The sequence below is a fragment of the Podarcis cretensis genome (genome assembly GCF_951804945.1).
Source record: "Podarcis cretensis genome assembly, chromosome: 7".
Taxonomy (NCBI): Eukaryota; Metazoa; Chordata; class Lepidosauria; order Squamata; family Lacertidae; genus Podarcis; species Podarcis cretensis.
The window spans coordinates 63,926,543-63,949,672 of NC_137176.1; the positions used below are offsets into that span (position 1 = coordinate 63,926,543).

Consider the following 23,130-nt stretch of genomic DNA (forward strand, 5'->3'; position numbering starts at 1 on the left):
ACATGAGGTCCCTGACATTGGGTCATAATCCCCACCCCCTGCCCATTTTGCCAATTGCCAATTGCTTTCTAACGGCACATTTTTCCAGCTCTAAATTTTGCATCCAACTGCACAGTGGAAGTTATTTTCTCTTTCATTTATTCTGCTTTGACCTAAGTGTAATCGTGGTGGTTTCCTTCTCTGGAAATGCAAAGGTCTTTCCTGGCTGGTAAGGAGCAGTAATGACCATTTTATCTCTCACAACTTTCTTATTAACCTTCAATACTTCCAGAGCAACTTTCTTTGCTAATGCATGTATTATTTGAAGTGCACTGACACGCAGGGGCCAGAAAGCAACTTTAGCTTTGCTTCCCTGCTGCGTTTTGTGTTGGACATTTTTTTATCTAGCTGCACTTTTCAGTCTATTAGAGGACTGTACCAAGTGTCATGGCTGTTTAGGGTGGGTGGGGAGAAGGAAAGGGAAAGATTTAATAACCGGATTGAAATTTCACTTCAGGGTGAGATTTAAGACACACATAACCTCATTAGTTTACAGGCATGTAACCTGCCAACGCTCTGTACTACTAACACAAAGTTTCTATCCGTCACCTTTCTAAAATGTCACCTACCCAGAAAGAAAAAGTCTTTGGGACCCTTTTGACCATGGAAATATTTCAGGTTTTGAAGCCATAAGGCTTTAGCACGTGTTGGTGATCTCAGTATTAAGGATAATATATCTGTATAGGTAAGCTGTGAACTTTTAAAAAAGGTTTCCGGGGAAACACTGACCTTTTCAAGTACATGATTTGCTTTGATTGAGATCGCTTCTATCTATCTACTTATTTGCAAGCAAATAAGTAGATAGATGGGCCTGCCACCTTCCTGTAGAGACCCCAGAACAAGTTTTCTACTCAAGGGACATAACAGGCAGAAACCAAACAAATGCTACTTTCCTCCAGCATATGCATGCAGCTGACAGGGGGGATCCTCACCAGTTGAATTACTGCCTGCTATACAGCTGCTAAAGGGAGAGAAGGCCCAGTTCTTTTTTTAAAAAGGATCCTTTGCAATGATTTAGGCCCCATGTGGACTGATTTTTAGAGGCATTGTCCTCTCTTTGAAGGAGCCCTCAGTGTGAAAAACACTGATCCACTTCCAGTTTAAAGATAAAGAACCATTAACAGAGAAAGGAAAGACCTGGAAGAGGCCTGCAGGCCACTAGGGTTGCCAGATCAAGAGCATCCCAGACCCTGAAATTTCAGGGCCCAAACCTGAGACCTAGGGATGGGCCCTGGCCGTGCTATGACAGGATGCCCCTGGTGATGTCACGAGGACAGGCCCTGGAGAGGGAGGTTAATGGGGAGTGAGGAGCGGAGGAGGACAGACCACACAGAGTGTCAGTGCTATAATTTGCAGCTAGCTTCTGCCGGGCTGAAGCATGCAAGTTGCATGCATAGTCCATCAGGCCCAGAGGAAAAGTGAGCAAATAGATGAGTGAACAGCAGTGCTGTTTCCTGTTTCCCTCCTCCTCCTTGAACATTGGGCCTGAAGCATAAGAGGAGGCAGCAGGAGGAAAAAGTGCTGGCAGTGAGGAGAAGCATCATCACAGACCCTCCAAGTGTCCCTTTTTTCAAGGGATGTCCCTGATTTAGAGAAGCTGTCCCGGTTTCTGATTTGATCCTGGAATGTCCCACTTTTCCTTAGGATGTCCCTATTTTCATTGGAGAAATGCTGGAGGATATGGAGTTATCTGATCCCCAAGCTTCCTCTATAGGGAAGTTTTTTTAAAAAAAAAAGTTTACTGTTTTATTGTTTTTATGTATGTTGGAAGCTGCCCAGAGTGGCTGGGGCAAGCCAGTAGGATGTGTGGGGTATAAATAGTAAAATTATCACTATGGACTGGGACGTCCCTATTTTCATCGGAGAAATGTTGTAGGATATGTCATCAGTTGATGAGAGATAGCAGTGAACCCCTAGGCAACCCAACTGTTTAAAGGCCTAAATGACTGAGGCCCCAAATATTTGAGAGACCCTCTCAGATCAGCAGAGGGACCTTCTAGGTGGTCCCACCACCCTTAATAAGTCTGGCAGGTGGCAGCCCAGGAGATGACATTCTGTAGCAACTAACTCCCTGTCTGAACATGCCGAGGACATAAAAAAATCTGGAGCTGGCCTGCCAAAAGCTATCTGTTTCCTCCAAAAAATTATCATCATGTTTTCCCATACAGCAGTACTCACGAGGATTTCCCCCCCCCCATCACTCTTACATCATGGTTGAGCAGTTCTCAGGAACCTGGAAACTCATCTCTAGTGATAATTTTGATGAATATATGAAAGAACTGGGTAAGCAAACATTTTGTCACAAACTAAGGGCTTATCCCCTGGGAAAAAGGGTTCTTTAGCATTCAATCCAAGGAAACAGCAATTCAGATTTTCTCTGGATTGATGTTTGCTCCAATTTATCACTAAAGAATAGGTTTTCCCTAGGAAAGGAGTGGGGCACCAAGAAAACTGTTCAGAATGAGTCTGAGGCAATTTGGCTTAAAAGAAATACTATTTAACAGAAAGTAGAGAAGATAGGGATGCGGGTGGCGCTGTAGATTAAACCACAGAGCCTAGGACTTGCCGATCAGAAGGTCGATAGTTCGAATCCCTGTGATGGGGTGAGCTCCCATTGCTCAGTCTCTGCTCCTGTCAACCTAGCAGTTCGAAAGCACGTCAAAGTGCAAGTAAATAAATAGGTACCGCTCCGGCGGGAAGGTAAACGGCGTTTCCGTGCGCTGCTCTGGTTCGCCAGAAATGGCTTAGTCATGCTGGCCACATGACCCAGAAGCTGTACGCCAGCTCCCTCAGCGAATAAAGCGAGATGAGCGCCGCAACCCCAGAGACGGCCACGACTGGACCTAATGGTCAGGGGTCCCTTTACCTTTACCTAGAGAAGATAGATGAAGACTGAATATCTTAAATAATCTCCTCCCACTGTTTTTATGTAACTGGCAAATGGAGAATCAGAAGTCCTTTTTATTTTTCTCTAATGTTTCTTTCCCTTTTTCCTTTTCCTTTTTTCATTTTCTATTCTCTCTCCTTCCATCTTCTTGTTTCTTTCCCCTTTCTTTATCTCTGTTCTTTGCTTTCTTCTTCTTTTCAGTCATATTTTTGGGGCCTTTGTTAAGGTCCAAGGATTGTGTACTCGTGGGGTTGATAGATGGTTGAGAGTAGCCCTGGGTGGGAGACAGCGTAATGTCAGTCTCCCAAGGTGAAATTCTGTTTTCCTTCTCATCTGCAGGAGTAGGTTTTGCCCAAAGGAAACTGGGCAGCCTAGCCAAACCCACCATGATCATCACCACAGACAAAGATGTAGCCACCATCAGAACAGAGACGGTCTTTAAAGTTGCTGAGATTTCCTTCAAGCTAGACCAAGAGTTTGAGGAAATAACAATGGATAACAGGCGTGCCAAGGTGAATATTATTGTTTCCCCTAGGAATGGTTCCCATGGTGGGAAGTGCAGTATCTTGACAGGCGAGTCTGCTAATAATCAGAACTTCAGTTAGATAAATATATTCCTGTTGGTGGGGGAGAAGAAAGATAGCAGGTAAAACCAAAAATTCATCTCCTTATCTCTTACTTTTATAATTATTTTTAAGAGTGTTATAACAAGAGAGAATGGCACTCTGATTCAAGTGCAGAAGTGGAATGGCAACGAGACTATCATCAAACGAAAAATAGCAGATGGAACTATGGTGTTGGTAAGCTTTTTCCATTTCATTCATACAACCATGTGGCCAGGGGAAGGACCATAGTCCAGTGGCGGAAGATAGGGCTGCCATATGTCCAGATTCTGTTGGACATTACAGGGATTTCAAAGGCGGAATTGACGTTTGGGGGGAATATAGCAACCCTACGGAACATTCAAACAGTTCCAGGTTCAATCCTGAGTATCGCCAGCTAGGGCTGCTAAGGTCCTCTGTCTGAAAGTCCCTGCCAGTCAGTGCGAGACAGTACTGAACCAGATGGACTAATGGTCTAATTCTGCAGGGCAGCTCTCTACGTTTCACCCCAGGGTTTTAAGGCAGTCAGTTCTGTTGTTGTTTGCTTAAAGTTGCAGTGATCAAGGCTGTAGTGTCAAGAGCCAAGGATAATGCTATTCTTCCCAATCAAGTTGATTTCACCAGTACTAGGACATAGTATACCTTCCCTGCCCATCAGACTGGAGCATGGAAGGAGAGAGTGGAAAAAAACAAGAAAAAATTGGGAAGAATAGCATTCTCCTTGGCTCTTGACACTACAGCCTTGATAGCTGCATTGTATTATGACAACCACCCTTCTGAAGTTAACAAATTGCTATTCTACCCCTATGTCCTTTCTGTGAGGCAGTTACAGAAGGAGTGAGTAGACAGCCCCCAAAGTATATGAGAAAGGGTAGGAGTCGTGTGTCCATGATTTCAACAGCATGTGCAGGTCTGCTGCTTGGTCATAAGCTATGATTTAATGTAACATGCAAACTGGGCCAGTGTGACTGGCAACAGCATCACAACCCCACACATAGAAACAACTGAGAAGACAGCAGCATTGCTATAAAGATGATTGAAGACTATGGATTGTAACCTATTATTTTTTTCATTTGCTAGGAATATATCATGAATGACATCATTTGTACCAGAGTCTATGGAAGAGTGTGAAGACATTATCTTTCCATTTCAGCTTGTTTTTCCTACGGCATATTAGTTTAGTATTACAAAAACGAGCACAGCGCTTATGTGGAACTGAAATAAATAATTTCAAGGAATTGGCTTAAAGGAAGCTGCTTCAGTGACAGCCTTTCATATCACTCATGCTCAGTCACCCGCACACACAAACACATGCCCTTTGAACAAGCTTATTTTTCAAAATTGATCACAATTCCTTTTCGCAAACTTAGTTTGTTACAGTTTCATGCACGTAAGAACATTCTTAATTGCAAAGGTTTATTTTGCATTTCAGCATTTTCCTTTCGGACACACCAGTTTCCAGGAATATTTGCACCAGAATGCAAATCAGTGTAGGGGGCAGTGGCTGCAGCTTACCAGATTCGGCTGGAATGTGTTATTGAGCAAGAAGTCCCTTTGAAGTTGGGCTGTATAATAAGCTACTTACCCAAATCTGGCTGTGAACTGCAGCTGTTATTAAAGGGTTATGATAATATACTTACGATATCCAATAAAGGCTAACTTGGAGTTAAGTCCAGTGGAGTTTGCAGTTTACATTTTGGGATGAAAGACACGTTAGGGAGAATTAAAATAAGAGGCAACCCATGTATTCCAAACAGCAGACAATCAAGTACTTCCCCAACTCTGAACATACATAAATCCCACAAAGCTTGATGCATGTAAAAAGCTAGCACATTAGGGAGGCACCTAGGCCAATATCTTTTTCCAAGTACAGAGTGGTTTTCTCTCCTGTGTACATACAAGTCCCTATGTTAAATTTAAAGTAGTACAGTCGTACCTCTGGTTACGTATCCCTCTGGATACGTAATCTTTGGGATGCGGACATGGCAAACCCAGAAGTATTTTTCCGGGTTTTTCCCCATGCGCAGAAGCACTCTGCACTGCACGCATGCACAGAAGCGCTAAACCGCTCTGCACACATGCGCAGAAGCAGTCCTCCGGTTGTGAATTCCTCAGGATGCAGCCGGACCTCCAGGACGGATTCTGTTCGCAACCGGAGGTACCACTGTAGAGATAATAATGGGGTACTTGCTGCTATAAAGGTAAAAGGTAAAGGACCCCTGGACTGTTAAGTCCAGTCAAAGGCAACTGGGGTGTGGCGCTCATCTCACTTTCAGGCCGAGGGAGCCGGTGTTTGTCCACAGACAGCTTTCCGGGTCATGTGGCCAGCATGACTAAACCGCTTTTGGCACAACGGAACACCATGACGGAGTGCACAGAAAGGCCATTTACCTTCCCGCCATAGCAGTACCTATTTATCTACTTGTACTGGTTTGCTTTTGAACTGCTAGGTTGGCAGAAGCTGGGCTAAAGCAATGGGAGCTCACCCTGTCGTGCGGATTCGAACTGCTGACCTTCCGATCAGCAAGCCTGAGGGCTCTGTGATCTAGACTACAGCACCACCTGCTGCTGCTATGGTATCTGGCTATATGCATAATGCACAGAACTAATGCATAAAAACATAAGAGCCTTGCAGGCGCAAGCCAAAGTTTCATCTAATGCATCATTCTTGCAGTGGCGAACCAGGTGTCCACGGGATGCTTGCAAGCAGGACTTGAGTGCGAAGTATTTTCTCCCCAATTGTGACTCCCAGCAACCGGTATTCAGAGGCACACTGCCTCCTCCATCCACTGCTTTGATGGCCTACAGTTCTAGTGACTAAGATACTGAAGTAAGACCTGCGGGATAAATCCAATCTCGTATAACCAACAAGCTTGCCTCAATTTAATGCATTAAGGAGTTAAACCCACAGAGTAAGCAATCTTGCCAGGATTGGCTAGTCCACACACCCTCTCACCTTGAGAGGGTTACCAAACTCTCCTCAACAAAACTAATAAATGAAATAGAAATTAAAACAGGATTATTAACTACCGTTAGACCCACAGGCTACATTATTTGGATATTGTTATCTGTTCTTCGCCAGCAGGTCCTAAGGTGAGTTACCACAATTAAAAATCCAGCAATTAAAAAGAATTAAAATTTAATTTACAGGAATAGGGGATTAGAAAAGCATTTCCTCCCTTCTGTTACACAAGCTATCTTGGGGATATGGGCAATTGCAGCCTTCCAGCTTCTCTTGACCTTGTATCTCCATTTCCCACTGTAGCTGGGTCAAATTTTTAGAGAATCTCTTATTTAAGTAAAGCGTTATTCCGCCGCAGTCTGAGTTGGTGGAAAACTGATAATCTGTATGCTTGCCAGTGGGTAGACCAGCCTTCCCCAACCTCGCTCCCATCAGATGTTGCTCATCATTCTTCACCATTGGCTGTGCTAGCTAGGGCTGATGGAAGTTGAAGTTCAAACATCTGCCAGGCACCTGGTTGTCCTCAACCCCCGGCGTACCTGGTGGCAAATCCCCACTGATGTATACAGTCCAAAAAAGTACAGTCCTGAATTGCTTCTGGAATATCCAAGCCAATGCCATCCGCATGTGAAGTCCACCAGACACAGAACCTCACCTCTGCTTCCCATTTATCCCTTGCACGCTGATTGCAGCTTCTAGGCCCTAAACGGCCTCAGTCCTGTATACCTGAAGGAGCGTCTCCACCCCCATTGTTCTGCCCAGACACTGAGGTCCAGCATCGAGGGCCTTCTGGCGGTTCCCTCACTGCGAGAAGCCAAGTTACAGGGAACCAGGCAGAGGGCCTTCTCAGTAGTGGCGCCTGCCCTGTGGAATGCCCTCCCACCAGATGTCGAAGAGAACATCAACTACCAGACTTTTAGAAGACATCCGAAGGCAGCCCTGTTTAGGGAAGCTTTTAATGTTTGATGTATTAGAGTATTTTAATATTTTTTTTGGAAGCCGCCCAGAGTGGCTGGGGAAGCCCAGCCAGATGGGCAGGGTACAAATAAATTATTATTATTATTATTATTATTATTATTATTATTATTATTATTGGCATGTGACCCTCACCTGTTCCAAGCCCACTCCAGCTGAGGAATCACAACCTTCTCCCAGAGCTGGTGAGCTCCATCTGATCAGCTCATGAGCTGGGCTGTGGGCCCTTGCTGGCCTCGGCCTCCTAGAGCACACCTTCCACTGCTCCCTATGCCTCAGAGCCCGCCATGTTCGTGGAGAGGGGCTCAGGCTCTGGCAATGGGCTCTGCTTCTTTGGTCCTTTGCACCAACCCCCACCCCCTTGCTGTCCGCTGTCACCCCATGAGTAATGATTAATTTAGCCAGCTAGCCCTGGAGATCATCTAATGTTTATTGGATGGATTTTCCCTCTAAATTGATTTTTGAATTCTGAATTTATTGTTATTCACATTTTATACTGTACTTTATGCTGTTTTTTGTTGCATCAATTAAGTGTTTTAAATTTGTTGTTAGCCGCCCATTTTTTTGAACTCGGAAGGGCGGGGTATAAATAAAATTTTCTTCTTCTCCTTCTTCTCCTTCTCCTTCTCCTCCTTCTCCTTCTCCTTCTCCTTCTCCTTCTCCTTCTTCTCCTTCTCCTTCTCCTTCTTCTCCTTCTCCTTCTCCTTCTTCTCCTTCTCCTTCTCCTCCTTCTCCTTCTCCTTCTCCTTCTTCTTCTCCTCCTCCTCCTCCTCCTCCTCCTCCTCCTCCTCCTCCTCCTCCTCCTCCTCCTCCTCCTTCTTCTTCTTCTCTGCCCCCACCCTCTCCTTCTTTCCTCCAGCTTGCCCCAGTGTGTATCAGCTACACCCCTCACCTGGATCCTCTTTCCCCTCCCCATGGTCCTGCCAGTTCGTGACACTGGCTGAGGAAAGCTGGAGTCAAGTTTCTGGTGCCTGCTAAAGAACACAGGATGTTGTCTCATAGTATTAGTCCAACCAGCTCTACGCTGTCCTTGTCAGGATAACATGTAGAGGAAGAGAACCACAGAACAAGAAGAGAATGGGCCTTTTCTGTGGTGGCTCCCCGATTGTGGAATGCTTTCCTCAGAGAGGCTTGCCTGGCACCATCACTACATGTCTTCAGGCACCAGGCAAAAACATTCCTCTTTACCCAGGCCTATGGCTATTAAGTAATCTATGGCTTGTGAAAGTTTGGGGGAGAGGGCTGTTATTGTGGTAACGATTTTATTATTAGGCTGCATGTCAGTAAGTTTTTTATTATGTTTTATCATGTTTTTATCATTGATGCTCTGTAATGTGTTTTTAATGTTGTAACAAAACTGGAACCCAGTATTAATGGAATATTCGGCAAAATAGTTAAAGCTCTATTGAATATATGAACAGAAAGGCACACACAATTAAATCCATCCATAACCCACAGATATATTTGGTGGAACATTTTCTGATTTTTTTAAAAAAATAATTGCAGAGGCATACATTTGCTATTTTGTGAGGTTGTCTTTCTTATTTGCTTTGTGTTGTGTTATGTTCTATAAACAAAATAAGTAAGAGGGTTAAAAAAAACACCACCCAAACACTGTTTGGATCTAATCCTATATGTAGATATAGGTTAATTACTCTTGCCAAATGGAAATTGTTAATTTCAATGTGACATTGAGGCATATGATGTGAGCATGTCCAGTGATATATGTGATATATTTTTTTGGGTCTGTAGTCATTGTCAGCATTCATTTTGTATTGCACAAATGCTTTTCATTTGCAGATGTTCATCTACTTTTAAATTATATTCCTGTGAGGACTAATGGTAGGACAAAGATGGATTTTGCAAGCCCTTGTGGCTGCCAAGAGGCTTATACTTCCAAGCCTGAAATGACACAGAACACCCACCATCTATTATGCAAAGATCCAGGGACTTTACTACCCTTGCTACGTTTGAACACGTTTCTTATAAATGCTAATTTCCTTTGGATATGTATCAGGGTATTTCAATAACCTATATTGACTTGCATGTTTAAAATGAGATGGATGTATTGGTCGTCACTGTGTTATTGTGAGCTGATGTTTCTTGTTGAAAAAGAAATGGTTAATTGCCCAGATGAGAGCATCACATTTCATGTAGAGTTGCCTATAAGGCCGTTGCAACTCTAATCTCTTCACTAAGTCCTTTACCCCAAACAATTTTTCCAGGATGGGGGAGGGAAGTGGTACCGTTAGTGCAGAGCACAGCTGGAAAAAAATACCATGCTTATCAGTTAGTATTTTTCAGCCTGTTATCTCTTAGCCATAAACATCACCCACTTTTATTCTGCTGATAGCAATCTGAGTAAAGTTTATATAACAGTTTAACTAAAGCTTCCCTTCATTTTGCAGACATTAACATGTTGCTTTTTAATGTACGTGAAGATTACATTATTGTGAAATCTGTGGAGGAATGTCTGGTATGAAATGCAAGACTGTGCACTTTTATATGCGAATGTCTACAAGACAGCACACTTGGAAAAGTAGGTGAAATACAGAGCAAAGATAGCTGAGCTGCCCCCTGAGGGGAAAAAACCCAAAGGCCATCATCATAGGGCAATTCCTGATAGGGCAGACCTTTACTCTGTGTGAGACTTGGAAAATACTGAATTTAGCCAGGCAACAGCAGGATCCTAAATCACCCAAATATGGGATCTTATTCTCTGGAACCAATCCCTCTACATAAAGCTATCTGGATTTTATTACTTGAGGGATGTCAACAGCAAGAAACTGATGTACAGCCAAAGAGACAGTGTGTTTGCCCATTTGTTTTAGAAAAGTGAACATACCATATTGGTGTATTAGCATAAGTATGAGTACCATATTTTTCGCCCTATAGGACGCACTTTTCCCCCTCCAAAAATGAAGGGGAAATGTGTGTGCGTCCTATGGGGCGAATGCAGGCTTTCGCTGAAGCCTGGAGAGCGAGAGGAGTCGGTGCGCACCGACCCCTCTCGCTCTCCAGGCTTCACGCAGCTCTCCGCAAGGCGCGGGAGTCCGACACTGGGCTCCCGCGGCTTGCGGAGAGATGCCTGCATGCTGAAGCCTGGGCGCGCTGAGCGCAGCTCTCCCACGACTTGCGGAGAGTTGCCTGTTCTGGAGGCTGGGGTCGGGGGAAGCTCGGGCTTCCCCCGCCCCAGCCCTGCGCCTTGGGGGGGGGAATAACCCCCCCTTTATTCCCCCCCAAAAAAACCCTAGGTGCGCCTTATGGGACGGTGCATCCTATAGGGCGAAAAATACGGTATATTAGTAAGAGGAAGCAATGTACAGCATTTTAACTTGGGGAAATGAGTCCCTCTACTGGCTGGCTAACAACTATACAGGACACTTCATTTTCAGCCATGCCTGATTTAATAGTGATGCAACTCATGCAAAGGAATGCGTATTAGTTTTTTTTACAAAACGATGAACTCAAGCGTAGCCAGCCCTTCCCTTGCACAGAAGCACAGGCACACCCTTACTATTTTACACACCTTTTCCTCTTATTGTTTCTACATGCCTCTTCTCAAGTACATCTCTTCCTTGGTTTTTTGTTAAAGGCAACAATACGTATGGGACAATGCCAAGGCTACTCCCATCAATTATGTTGCAACAGGACATTCGATCACAGGTGCTGGATATACAATTTTAGACTAGCTTTTAAGAAAACAACTATCACTGAAATACATGTTTTAATTACTGCTCAGTGAAGGTGGCGCTGGAGCATGCAAATTTCTGAAAATAAAGGGCAAGAATAGTCACGGTCATTTTAAAGCCAAAAATAAAGCTGGACTTTATTTTAAATATATTACTACAACACTTTCCAAAGCAATTCTCAACTTTACAAAGTAAAGCTGCTTAATATTAGCATTCCCCGCCCCTAGATTTTATACAAAAGCTCAGAATTTATCTGGCCTGCTGTGCTAAAGAATCATTCTGGCACCTTGAAAAAAGTAAAATTCTGAAGACGGTTAAGTACAGGAAATGTCTCTAGAGCTTACACTTGAGTTGTCCCCTTGCACTGGTGCTATAGTCCATGCACTCCTAAAATCTAAACACTGGTGATAAATCCTATACACTAGGTGAAGGGGTTGCCAACCTTTTTTAGGCCTATGGGCAAAAGTACAAAATGGAGAAACTGCGTTGTGTGGGTACCACAACCCTGCATGAATATGCACACTCACTAATACCCTCCCTCCTCGCCAGCAATTATACTTGACAGAATTGTTTTTGCTCCCAACCCCAAAATCTAATGGTGGTGGCAATTTTCATGGACAGAGAAGCTAGGGCTAACCTTCCTTCCCCAGCCATCTCTGGGAAAAGCACACCTCCTTGCAAAAGATAGGCTTTCATTATCCCATTAGGTTTAGGCTTATTTCCAGCCTAATTTCAGCAGGGGAGGAGTTGAGACAGGACCCTGTGGGTGCTAGGAAGCTCTTCTCTGGCCACATGCGCACCCATGGGTGCCAGATTAGCAACCTAATGTTTCAGGATGATGGCAGAGGTTCACGTGACTAGGCCATAAGCCCTGTTGGTTATGGCTGAACTAGAAGATCTAGCATAATGAAAGCTCTAATTACGGAAGACCAGAGGACTAATAACCACGTGCCTACAAATATTACATTGGTGGCACTTCTCCACGGTTGCAAACAGGTTGCCTGTACATCCGAAATAGCACCACCAAGTGAATCATCACAGAAAACTAATAGTAACAGAGCTATGGTTCTATCAGGAGACCTGTATTTTACACTGAAAGCATTTTGGCTGTCAAAGTTCCAGCTGTGCAGGTACAAGCTTTAATGTATGATTCAAGTCAATATTTCTAGACACCACAAGACTACCTTCCTTACACCTCCCAATTCTTCTTTACAGTTAAACTTTTCTTTCTAACAGATGGCAAACGTCAGATATTTTATAGTACGTAAGACTGACACATGCAGCTTAACAGATAAATCCCTGAATGAGTGTTAATCAGAAAATGTAACGAAAAGTCTTATGTCATCTTAAAGAAGACCAACAAATGTATTAAAGGAGAAGCTTTTCTGGGCCATAGCCTGCTTTCTGCAAACAACCTACACAAGCTTCTGCCCTAATTGATTCATAAGCCACTCTTTAATGCACCACAAGACTTTCTGCTGCCCTTGAAAGAGCTATTGTTTACTTACTTACTCCACTTCAGCTGATCAAACACTGACTTCCAAAATAAACCAAGAAATAAATATCTGGAACTGGAAATAAACTTCTCAAAATAAGGCTATAAAAAATTTCCTGTGAAGAATGTTCAGTGTAAAATTCAGCCAAATGTTTACTCTCATATTGACAATAACAGTTCCATGATTTTTGGCCAAATATTTTTACACCAGTTTAATAATTAGGTATTTGAAAGAGGGCATGCCTGTCTTATTTTATTTTTGCATTTGGAATCTAAGTAATAATTTCCCCTTTTAAATCACCTTTTAACAGTTATTGTGAAGGAGAAAGGAAAAACCACAATTCTGTGAAAAGCTGCAGAATAATAAAGCCAAAGCTAAACATTTTAAAGTACCATAGATTTCAGTTGACGAGACTTTAAGCATATGCTTTTATGCCACCATGTCACACACAATGTTTTCAAAATGGTTAACTGGATCCTGACTTCAACTCTGACATCCTGTGCTCTGCATATCAAAGATGATACTGATCAGGCCAGTATCAAAAAGGTTGATATGAGATACAATATGAGGTGGAAAATACAGAAAACAGAAGTTGGCAAATGAAGAAGTTTTGTGGCCAAACTGGACACTGAGAGGGAAACAACAGGGCAGTTTTTCCATCGTAATGCTAACTTTGTAGGGAAGACTTGGCAGGCAGATATGTGCTTGCTGATTCTCCCCAGCAAGTTCTGCTTGCATCTAGCTTTGTGTCAGAAAATGTGTTTGGCTGAAGAGAGAGTCCAGGGAAATTGTGCAGGAGAAACTGTGGGCTGTTCAGGAGTTATGCATCTGCTCCACCTGCTGGCTGACCTGTCCTTGCAACCGCCTGCAACCATACTGACAAACATGAGTTTGAGGCCACTTACCCTATTTTTCGCTCTATAACACGCACTCGACCATAACACGCACGTAGTTTTTAGAGGAGGAAAATCCGTAGGCATGCCACCCGTAGGCATTCCCTCCATAACATGCACAGACATTTCCCCTTACTTTTTAGGAGGAAAAAGTGAGTGTTATGGTGCAAAAAATACAGTATTTGCAAAGGTAACATCTAGTTTGGTCCTCAGATTACAGAATAAGTCTCTGGGCCCAAGATGTTTGAAGCAGAAATCCTACCACCACACCCCATATGTTTTCCTGTAAGAGACATAAACAAGGTAATGAAACATTATTAAAAAAAGACAGAACACATTTCTAGGAACTTTGGGAAGGACTGAAGCATCAAGCTTTGAAATGTCAGAATTCAGCAACAGATCTATATCACGTGCCCTAGCACAAAGGGTGCATTTCACATTAAAAGCTCTTTTTAAGTATACAGACCAGCTGATAGGAATTGTCCATAACAGAGATGGTGCAATTATAACATTTAATTTGTTTCATCATCCCTTTGGTAGGGAATGATCTGAATCTCTTTTGCTATCCGCTCTGCTAGTACTTGGCTATTTGCAGCAATTATTCTTCTTGACATCAAATCAAATGGTGCCCCTGGGGACGAAAAAAAACAACAACAAACACAACTGATTTACAGTGTTATTTATGAACTAATATTATGAAGCAGGGTTTTAGCTATAATTATCGAAATACTCTGGATAAGTCATGTGAAAATTTATTAAGGACCACTCCAAAGTAACCTAATAATAATAATAATATACCACCCTTCATCTGAAGATTGCATAGTGGTTTACAGTACAGGCAACCCCTGTCTGCTAGTCATACTAATCTGGTGTGTTTTCCAGGACAAAAGTAGTGGGTTAAATCCTGCAAAAACTTGAAAGCCTGACAACCCACTGGATGGAATACACTCAAATTCTAAAGCCCCATCCACTGTTTACTAAACTGATAACTGTTAAGACATAGAACACAATCAGAATTGCACATCACAAATGCACATCCCTCAGTTAAGAAAGCAGAAATTAACTGGTCTTGTTACATTCCCAACATATTTTACCTGAGACATCGAGCAGCACTCCGCCTGCTTCCATAATGATAATCCCAGCCCCTGCCATATCCCAGCAGTGAATGCCCATCTCGTAGTAGGCGTCTGCTCCTCCTGTTGCCACCAGGCACATGTTTACGGCTGCAGTCCCAACTGCTCTAATCCTAAAACAGAGAAAGTATATTATCACAACAAATTCAAACCCTGCAGTTTCACATTGAAATATTCACAGTAATCACCAGTCATTCGAAATGCAAAAGAAGCAGATGCAAACCAAATCATTTGACCTGGGTCTTTTTCAGTGAGATAAGTTAGTCGTGACTTAACTTAGGTCTCTGTGAAATCGTGTCTTCTCAGAAGTAAATCCTATTGGGATGAATAGTGCTTATTCCCAAGTATGTGAGTATAGGAATGCAGCCTCAGTCTGGATCTAACTCAATAGCTGCATATTATTAATAGGAGCACTGCTGCATCATACCATTCCTCCATTATGTCCTAAATTATATATAACCCCCCACTATGTGTGACCTCTTAAATACTTTAGAATAGCTAACTTTTTGGCTTCTTAATAGTGCCCCCTTGTGGAACTTTTGGCCAGGACATTCGCGACAGAACACCAGATTAGGCTCACTTAACTGCTACAAACATTGATGTTCTCTGCCTTGCCCTCGCCTTCCTGCATCAACTGAAATATGCTGTTATACACACACAAGCAAACATTTTTAAAGAAAGGATAGCCAACACTACAGTTTTAAAGACTATTTGTTAAAAAAACTAAGTTGTGCCTCATTCTAAACAAGCCTCTTGGATGCCATGTAGATCTCAGGAGTGCCTTCCATCAGCTTCAGCTTGTGGCCCAGCTGCGCCCCTATCTGGACAGGGATAGCCTAACTTCTGTCATCTATGCCAGCGCATAGACCTTCAGGTTAGATTACGGCAGCATGTTATACGCGGGGTTACCTCTGAAGATAGTTCGGAAACTTCAGCTGATGCAGAATTCAGCAGCCAGGTTGCTTACCGGGGCAAGACAGTTTGAGCATATAACACCAATCCTAGCCTGACTGTACTGGCTGCCGATCAGTTTCTGGTTCAATTCAAAGTGCTGGTTTTTACCAATAAAGCCTTAAACGGCTCAGGACCGCAATACCTCAAGGACCACCTCTTTCCATATGAACCACTGCAGACCCTATCATCATCTGAGGACCTTCTTTGTGGGCCTTGTCTGTGAGATGCCTGGATGGCGGTAACATGGGAATGGACCTTTGTGTGGTGGCTCCCCACTTGTAGAATGCTCTCCTCAGGAAGGCTTGCCTGACCCCTTTATTACATTTCTTTAGGCACTAAGAAAAACTTTCCTCTTCTTCTAGGCCTTTAGCTAATTAAACAATCTAGGGCTTGCTGATCAGAATGTCAGCGGCTCGAATCCCCGCAACGGGGTGAGCTCCCATTGCTCGGTCCATGATCCTGCCAAGCTAGCAGTTCCAAAGCATGTCAAAGTGCAAGTAGATAAATAGGTACCGCTCCGGTGGGAAGGTAAATGGCGTTTCCATGTGCTGCTCTGGTTCGCCAGAAGCGGCTTAGTCCTGCTGGCCACATGACCCGGAAGCTGTACTCCCTCAGCCAATAAAGCGAGATGAGCACCGCAGCCCCAGAGTCGGCCACGACTGGACCTAAAGGTCAGGGGTCCCTTTACCTTTATGGTCTTTAAAACTGTTTGTGGGAGGGTTATTGTTTTTTGGTAATGGCATGCATAAACTGCCCTGTGACCTTTGGAGTAATTTAATAAATAAACAACAACAACAACAACAACAACAACAACAACAGGAAGACATACCCATGAATAGGAATGTTCAGTAGTCTTTGCATGTTAGAAAGAACAGTTTTTATAACCTCTGGATCACGGTTGGATCCCAACTCTGACACTAAGAGTGCTTTGGTAATATCTGTAGAGAGGTGCGGGGGGGGGGGAGGTAGACAAGTCTGACCATTACTTTAATTCAGATTTGGTTGTTGTAGCTCAAAGGAAAAACAGTGAGTGTTTAAGAAAAGTACTCACACAATGTTCCCCCCACAAAATATAACTCATTAAACCATTACATAATATCCATACAAATGGTTTTATTGCCTTTTGCTCACAGAGTTCCTGATCTTTTGTACTTTTATCTTACTTTACTGTACACCACTTCAATAGCTTTTGGTTGTGAAGCGGTTTATAAATCTGCAGATAAATAGAAATTTGCATGTAACACACTAGGGGTGTCAGGATTTGGCCTCTGCTTCCTGCACTTACCTGAACTTATACAGTGCCCTTTGGTGAACATATGGTCTCTAATAAGATAAAAAAAAAAAAGCACAAGACTGGTACATGGGCCAACCCTGCTGCCTCAACCTTACTTGAAGGAGCAGATTTCACTATGCACCCAAAGGTTCTCTATGGTCTTCTGAGCTGAAAATTATTCCTCCAGATAATACGTAAAATGAACAGTGAAGCTAGTATGGAAAAACACTCATCACATTTTGTTCACATGAATGATCTAGTCTCCAGTGAAATCATGAATTCTATTCTAATATAGTGGCACCTCGGTTTAAGAACAGCCTGGTTTAAGAACGATTTGGTTTACAAACTCTGCAAAACCGGAAATAGTGTCTTGGTCCGAGAACTTTACCTCATTCTAAGAACAGAATCCGAACGGTGGAAGGGCACCGGCGGTGGGAGGCCTCATCAGGGAAAGTGTGCCTCGGTTTAAGAATGGTTTTGGTTTAAGAACGGACTTCCGGAATGGATTAAGTTCGTAAACCAAGGTACCACAGTACATCTAAAATAAATTTAAGTCAACAATTGGGTCTCTGCAATTCTCAATCCACAGGGTGAAATTCAACATCATGCTAAGATGACCATTCTGTCAGCATAAGCATTTCTGCTTGCTGGAAATAACTATCTCCCCTCTCCTTCCTGTGAGCACTATCCTGGGGGTTCACTTTACCCTTTACAGTAGGATCTGGGGGAGGCACAGTGAGAGGTGGAGAAGCCCTGTTGTGCTAGTGGAGGTCATTCTGCTGGGGCACCAGGTTAGTTGAATCTGACCCATCACTTTCCCAATTTTGTATAGTCATACTGCTATATTAATGCAAAAGCCGTACCTTGTTGCTTTGATACTTGGAGCTTTTGCCCGTTGCAAAATGCTCCTTTTCCTTTCCTGCCGGTGTACATTTTGTCTTCTACACAGCTGTATACAATTCCAAATTCCATCTGCAACCAAACAAATGAAATATCATGGGGGGGGGGTTTACGCTTTCAAAAAAAAGTTTACATTTTGTGTGTAGGCTGCAATGGTAGTATTTTACTTTTTTACTGTAGGTTAAAAAGAAATTATAAGTTACCTGTTTCTTTACAACAAAGCCAATTGAAACAGCCACAAAGGGAAACCTTGAAAACAAAAGTGATAAGCATATTGCACTTGTAAGCTCAGAGGCATAGTGTTAATGATTGACAGGCAGCATGTGTTGAACTGTAAATTAGAGGACTAAGGCAAAGTTTTAACTAGCTACTCCTAATCAAATACAAACTGGAAAGCAAAGTCTAACTTGACCATCCCACAGCACAACACAAAGATCTTACTCTGATTCCACAGGGGAGAATTGCACAAGTCAATCATGCTCACTTCACTATTTTCACAGGGGAGAAACAAACCATGGCTTAATGTGATTTCTAAATCAAAGACTGCAATTTAGTTGACTTAAAAAAACAACAACTATGATCAGTAAGCCAAGAAGAAACATTGCTTAGATATGGTGGTTTGTTTGGAGTAAACCAAACTGTACTCCCTGGCTGATGTAATGCTGAGAATGGGATCATAGTTTGTTTCTTCCCAGTGCTAGTGGGGAAGAGTGAAGTGGGTGTGATCAGTTGGTGATTTAATGTGACACCTAAACACACCCACCGTGACTCTAAGAGAAAGATGCAAAAAACATACCTGTGAACAAAGTTCGTTGTTCCATCAATAGGGTCAATAATCCAAGTGGGATTATCTGTCAAGGTACTTTTTGCACCAGCAGCAACAGATTCTTCTCCAATAAAACTAAAGGGATATTTTTTTTAAAACAAACAAACAAACAAACATATACAGGTTTTACACCTGTCACATATAGATCTTAAAATGTCACAACTTCAAAAATGATCATTCATCCAACAAATCATTTATGGAACATCCCATTCTCCATGGTTCAGATTCATTTTATGCACAGGAAATAGATAGTCATAAGGGATGTAGTCCTGGCAGCCCACAGTGATCTGTTGATGACTCTGGACAGCCCACAAATAGGACAGGAATGCAACAACCTTCCCCACTGCTGCCTCTGTCCTGGTGTGTCTCTAAAACTCCATCTTTCATGTATTTTTGTGGTCTCCTTTTCATGTCACATAAGCCAGAGATCATTACAATATCTTGTGGGAGTGAATTCCACAAAGTAGTTATGTGTTGTATGATACAGCGCTTTCTGCTATATATCTGTTATATATGCTTGGTAAGCAATGAGGTTGCACTGGGAAGCTCCACTATATTGGATCTCCCCATATAACGCAGCAGAACTTGCTAAAGTAGAGAGAGCCCCTTCTGCCACCACTGGTATTTTGCATCCTTCCTTTGCACCTATGTGAGACTTTGAACCTAAAATCAGTCCTAGAACTGGGATGTGTCAGTTAATAGATTTATCCTGTGTATCTCCCCTAAGCACTGGCCAAAGAAGAGGGCTAGATTTGTCACAGCAGGTCAGTTGGGAAGTCCTGACTTCTTGGATCAGGCTTGCTCTTCTGTCTTGAGAAACAAGATGTCCATGTGCACATTGCTGTTCTCTGCCAGACTTGCCTCACCTTCACATCACCTTGCTATTCCCCACATGACAGTGATTTCATCTCTCCCAACAGGAGCAGCCCACTTTTCATATTGTACAACACTGATAAAACGTGTCTGACGTATAATTCATGTTCCAGATCTATGAAGCTGTCACAACCATACCTAGTCAGATATAATCTGACCTTCCCACTTTTTTTAGGATCTGCAAACTCTGTCTGTATAGACAGCAGGCATCCTCTCACCTGTTCTACACGCACAACACTTTGAATGAAACATAAGCTTCCCACATATGCCTAATAGCATGGCGTACCATCTTACAATTAAGACTCTTGCTGACCTGCAGTGACTGAAATCACTGGTATGCTCACCCGCAAATGATCATGGCTTGCCTGCATCCCGGGCAAATGGGCTACTCCTGCCTAAGCAGCAACCATAACACCATGCTGACTCTCTGATCCACCTCTTCATATTTGCATAGCCTGTCATTCATTTCTCTTGGCTTCTACCACACCCCTGCGTCATCCTGCCATTTTGCCATAACTGAAAGAAGCTTCCTTAGTTACTGCCTACAGGTGTTGCAGGTTCCATTATTCTCCCTTTTCCCATCCTTACCTAACTAGAATTGAAGTGTGATAAATGGAGGTTATGCGAGACAAGCACAACTTAAAATGCAGAAAAAACTATTTTATTAGTTTGTCAGGTTCCCTGTGCTAATTTTGAGCCATCAGGATCAAAGGTTTCATACCTGTACTTCAGACACATCCTTCCTCTCCCCAGTGATAATAAAAAATCAAGTTCTAAAATATTCTGTACCTGTGAGATGGGTATTTTTCCTTTATAGAAGAAATAAGCATATTTTCTACTTTTTGATCAGTGACAGTCACTAGATCTGCTGGAGAGCTTTTAATCATGATAGCTATGTCCTTTGTTAGTGCTTCCCGGACTACCTGCAAAGAAAATTATTTGCATGACACTTTTTGAAAACAAATGTTAATGCACTCAGTCAGTTGCACAAAAACATTTCCTCCCTTGTGGAACAGGCAGAAGCTTATGCCACCAGAAATGAGGAGAGGTGCCATGCCATCCCTGCCCCAGCAATGTCACTTAACACATCCAAAGCCCTCTCCAAAGACTACTTAATGGTGTTATGAACGATCCCCATCTAAGTGCTACTATTCCAGACTTTTCAGAACATATCAGATTCTTTCTGGTACAAAAAAGAAAAAGAAAAAAGCCAGAAACCACCAAGGGCAATGGGAAGATTACAAATGCATGACAGTGTCATATGGATGACTTCTCAAGGTGAGTCGATGAGGAATGGCAATTCCACAGTAAATAGCTCATCTGAAAGCAGCCATCATGCTCAGGCTTGAACACAGCCATTTGTGATCATTGCCTCCTATCCAAAAATGACTAGCAGAAGGGAAGTACAACATGTTGTAGAATGCTATATTTTTGGACTTCCTTACAAAGCTTTTCTAAACCTTCCCTTTGTTTTTATATTTTAAAATGGAGTTGGTCTCCTTATTTGTTCTGCAAATACCCCATCGCTTTATACTGCTGAAGTACTAAACAGAAGTAAAAGCAAGATATATACATTTTTCAGAATAATTATGTGCTTACAAAAATTCAAAGCAATAATGATAATAATAATAATAATAATAATAATAATAATAATAATAATAATAATTTATACCCCACCCACCTGGCTGGCTTTCCCCACTCTGGGTGGCTCCCAACAGAATATTACAAACATGATAAAACATCAAACATTAAAAATTTCCTGAAACATACCTCTCCAGCTTTTCTTGCTAAAATAACTGCATAATCCATGCATTCTTGCCAAGGATCAGCCATCTTTCTCTAGGAAACAGAACATACACCACCAAATTATACTAATCAAAAGAGCAAACAGCACAACATTGAAGATGTGTTAAAATGCTAAATCTGCAGGTTCAAACTATTTCAACATAAACAATACTATTATTTTGTTTCAAAATGCCGATATCAAAGCTGCAACACTGCACAATACTGGGAAATAAACTTCTCTTCAGTCCGGAGCAATGCATTATTTTGTAATATGGGCTACACAGCAACTACACAATTTCCTGTATGTTGCCAACCTGCATAATGTCAGGCAGATGCTGAGCAAATTTGTGCTCCTGCATAAATGTAGCAAGAGACATGCCCTTGCCACAGATAACTAGAACTGGCAGTGACTTGCAGTAGAAGTATTGTGTTCACACAATTACAGAGATTATAAAAACTGATAGAGAGTGATGTGTATAAATATAAGTAAGTGCAACATGGGGAAACTTGCAGTGGGAAGATCACTTATAGCTTATTAGCAATTTTTAGACTGTAGGCTACCTTAGCATGTTTCTGCACATATAAAAGTTAATAAACCAACAGAGATCAAATGTATTAAAAGTTGTTACTCATGATGTCCAACAATAGCATCTCTGCCATGTTTTCCAAACCTTTCAATCTTCCATACAAACAGTTCCTAATATGCTACAAGGTTGCTGTTAACGTTTAGCTGTTGTGAAGGATCCAGCAAATGTGTTGTTTAGATGTTGCACTTTCCGAGCACTTAAAACCAGAGTTTTGCTTCTAGGGAAATGTGACTTTCTCCATTCAACTAAGAATTCCCATAGCAATACTAAGCATTGTGTGGAAGACAGCCGTGACCATCAAGGGTACCCAATGCATAATAATTTCTAATGTAATAAGAAACACAGTTCTAACATAATAAGCAACACATTTCACATCAACCCTGCATTAAATCATTATAGCAATAAAAATAAAACCTCAGTGTTCCCACATAACACCTCTCCCATCAGCTCCAGTCAATGTGGCCAATAGCCAGGGATGATGGGGAAGTTAATCCAATAGCATTTGGAGGGCTACACTTTTCATTTATCTGTTATTTCAGTGCTATATAAAAAGGCTGCATATTGTTGGGGGTCTAAATTTCACAAAACATGGATTCCTCTGAGTTTTGCATGCTTTAACAGGAATGCCCGACAAGGGAGGAGAGTTGTATTTAGCTGCCCCCTAAACAAAAAAACAACACCCGGTTTTTCAGTTTAGATGCTGATCCTGGGGCTTAATCTTAGCCATGGCCCAGCCCCGCTATATATTTAGTTGTAGGCGGGTGGGGTGCAGATTCCATGAGTGCTTGATTCTCACGAAGTGGGGGAGGAAGGCAGTAGAACTAACGGGGGGGGGGAATAAAAGGAAACTATGGCTGCCCCGGAACTCATGGAAATGCATTAAAGAGAAGCCCCACCAGGCCCCGGGCTTACCGTCAGCAAATCGAAGCACTGCTCAGATCAAACTCCTCAAACGGAAATCTACAAAGCCGGCGGGCGAAAACCTCCGTGGGAGGAAAATGATGACCTTTGCACCTCTCTCCGTTATGCGCTTCCTTCTTCACCTCTTTCTTAGGCAGCCACCGGTATTCTTTTTCCCGCAAGGGGCGCGGCTAAAAGCGGAAGGAAGGGGCTCGCCGGCATCCCACGGTCGTCCTGGCAACACTGGGATGCCTCTGGGGAGGCGCAGGGGCGGGTTGCTCTCCCTTCCCAAGGGGCGGGCAGGCAGGCAAGCACCGGGCAGCCTCCTGGCTCAGGCGGCAGACCCCCGAAGA

At 42.7% G+C, this 23,130-nt stretch overlaps 2 protein-coding genes and 1 long non-coding RNA gene across 7 annotated transcripts in view; 2 read left to right on the forward strand and 1 right to left on the reverse strand.

The window, feature by feature from the left end:
* The window catches only part of LOC307219769, a 255,558-nt gene that overhangs the window by 204,540 nt on the left and 27,888 nt on the right, over positions 1-23,130 (forward strand). The window lies entirely within an intron of this gene.
* Positions 567-4,776, forward strand: LOC307219755 (myelin P2 protein-like). 4 transcript variants are annotated; one of them, XM_079983236.1, is made up of 5 exons: positions 567-724; positions 2,208-2,322; positions 3,266-3,438; positions 3,625-3,726; positions 4,609-4,776. In XM_079983236.1, the coding sequence occupies exons 2-5, from the start codon at positions 2,250-2,252 to the stop codon at positions 4,657-4,659; spliced, it is 399 nt and encodes a 132-aa protein (XP_079839362.1). In that variant the 5' UTR covers positions 567-724; positions 2,208-2,249; the 3' UTR covers positions 4,660-4,776. The 4 variants fall into 4 exon arrangements, with proteins under 4 accessions (XP_079839362.1, XP_079839363.1, XP_079839364.1 ...); XM_079983237.1 differs by having other exon boundaries at positions 601-724; positions 2,211-2,322; XM_079983238.1 differs by lacking the exon at positions 567-724 and adding an exon at positions 1,204-1,375.
* On the reverse strand, positions 11,268-22,946 carry IMPA1 (inositol monophosphatase 1). Its single transcript, XM_079983197.1, has 9 exons — positions 22,790-22,946; positions 21,276-21,344; positions 20,295-20,428; positions 18,603-18,707; positions 18,010-18,055; positions 17,770-17,878; positions 16,463-16,571; positions 14,641-14,792; positions 11,268-14,177 (listed from the first exon to the last, which is right to left on the reverse strand). Exons 2-9 carry the CDS (start codon positions 21,336-21,338, stop codon positions 14,059-14,061), a joined length of 837 nt encoding a protein of 278 aa, XP_079839323.1. The 5' UTR covers positions 21,339-21,344; positions 22,790-22,946; the 3' UTR covers positions 11,268-14,058.

Excerpts from the sequence above, each read along its gene's own strand:
- LOC307219755 (XM_079983236.1), top strand. The coding sequence starts at position 2,250 with ATGGTTGAGCAGTTCTCAGGAACCTGGAAACTCATCTCTAGTGATAAT. Across the intron at positions 2,323-3,265 it reads TGAATATATGAAAGAACTGG|GAGTAGGTTTTGCCCAAAGG; the intron begins GTAAGCAAACAT and ends TCTCATCTGCAG. Across the intron at positions 3,439-3,624 it reads TGGATAACAGGCGTGCCAAG|AGTGTTATAACAAGAGAGAA; the intron begins GTGAATATTATT and ends ATTATTTTTAAG.
- IMPA1 (XM_079983197.1), bottom strand. The coding sequence starts at position 21,338 with ATGGCTGATCCTTGGCAAGAATGCATGGATTATGCAGTTATTTTAGCA. Across the intron at positions 18,708-20,294 it reads GAAAAATACCCATCTCACAG|TTTTATTGGAGAAGAATCTG; the intron begins GTACAGAATATT and ends ATATCCCTTTAG. Across the intron at positions 14,793-16,462 it reads CTGAACATTCCTATTCATGG|GATTAGAGCAGTTGGGACTG; the intron begins GTATGTCTTCCT and ends TCTCTGTTTTAG.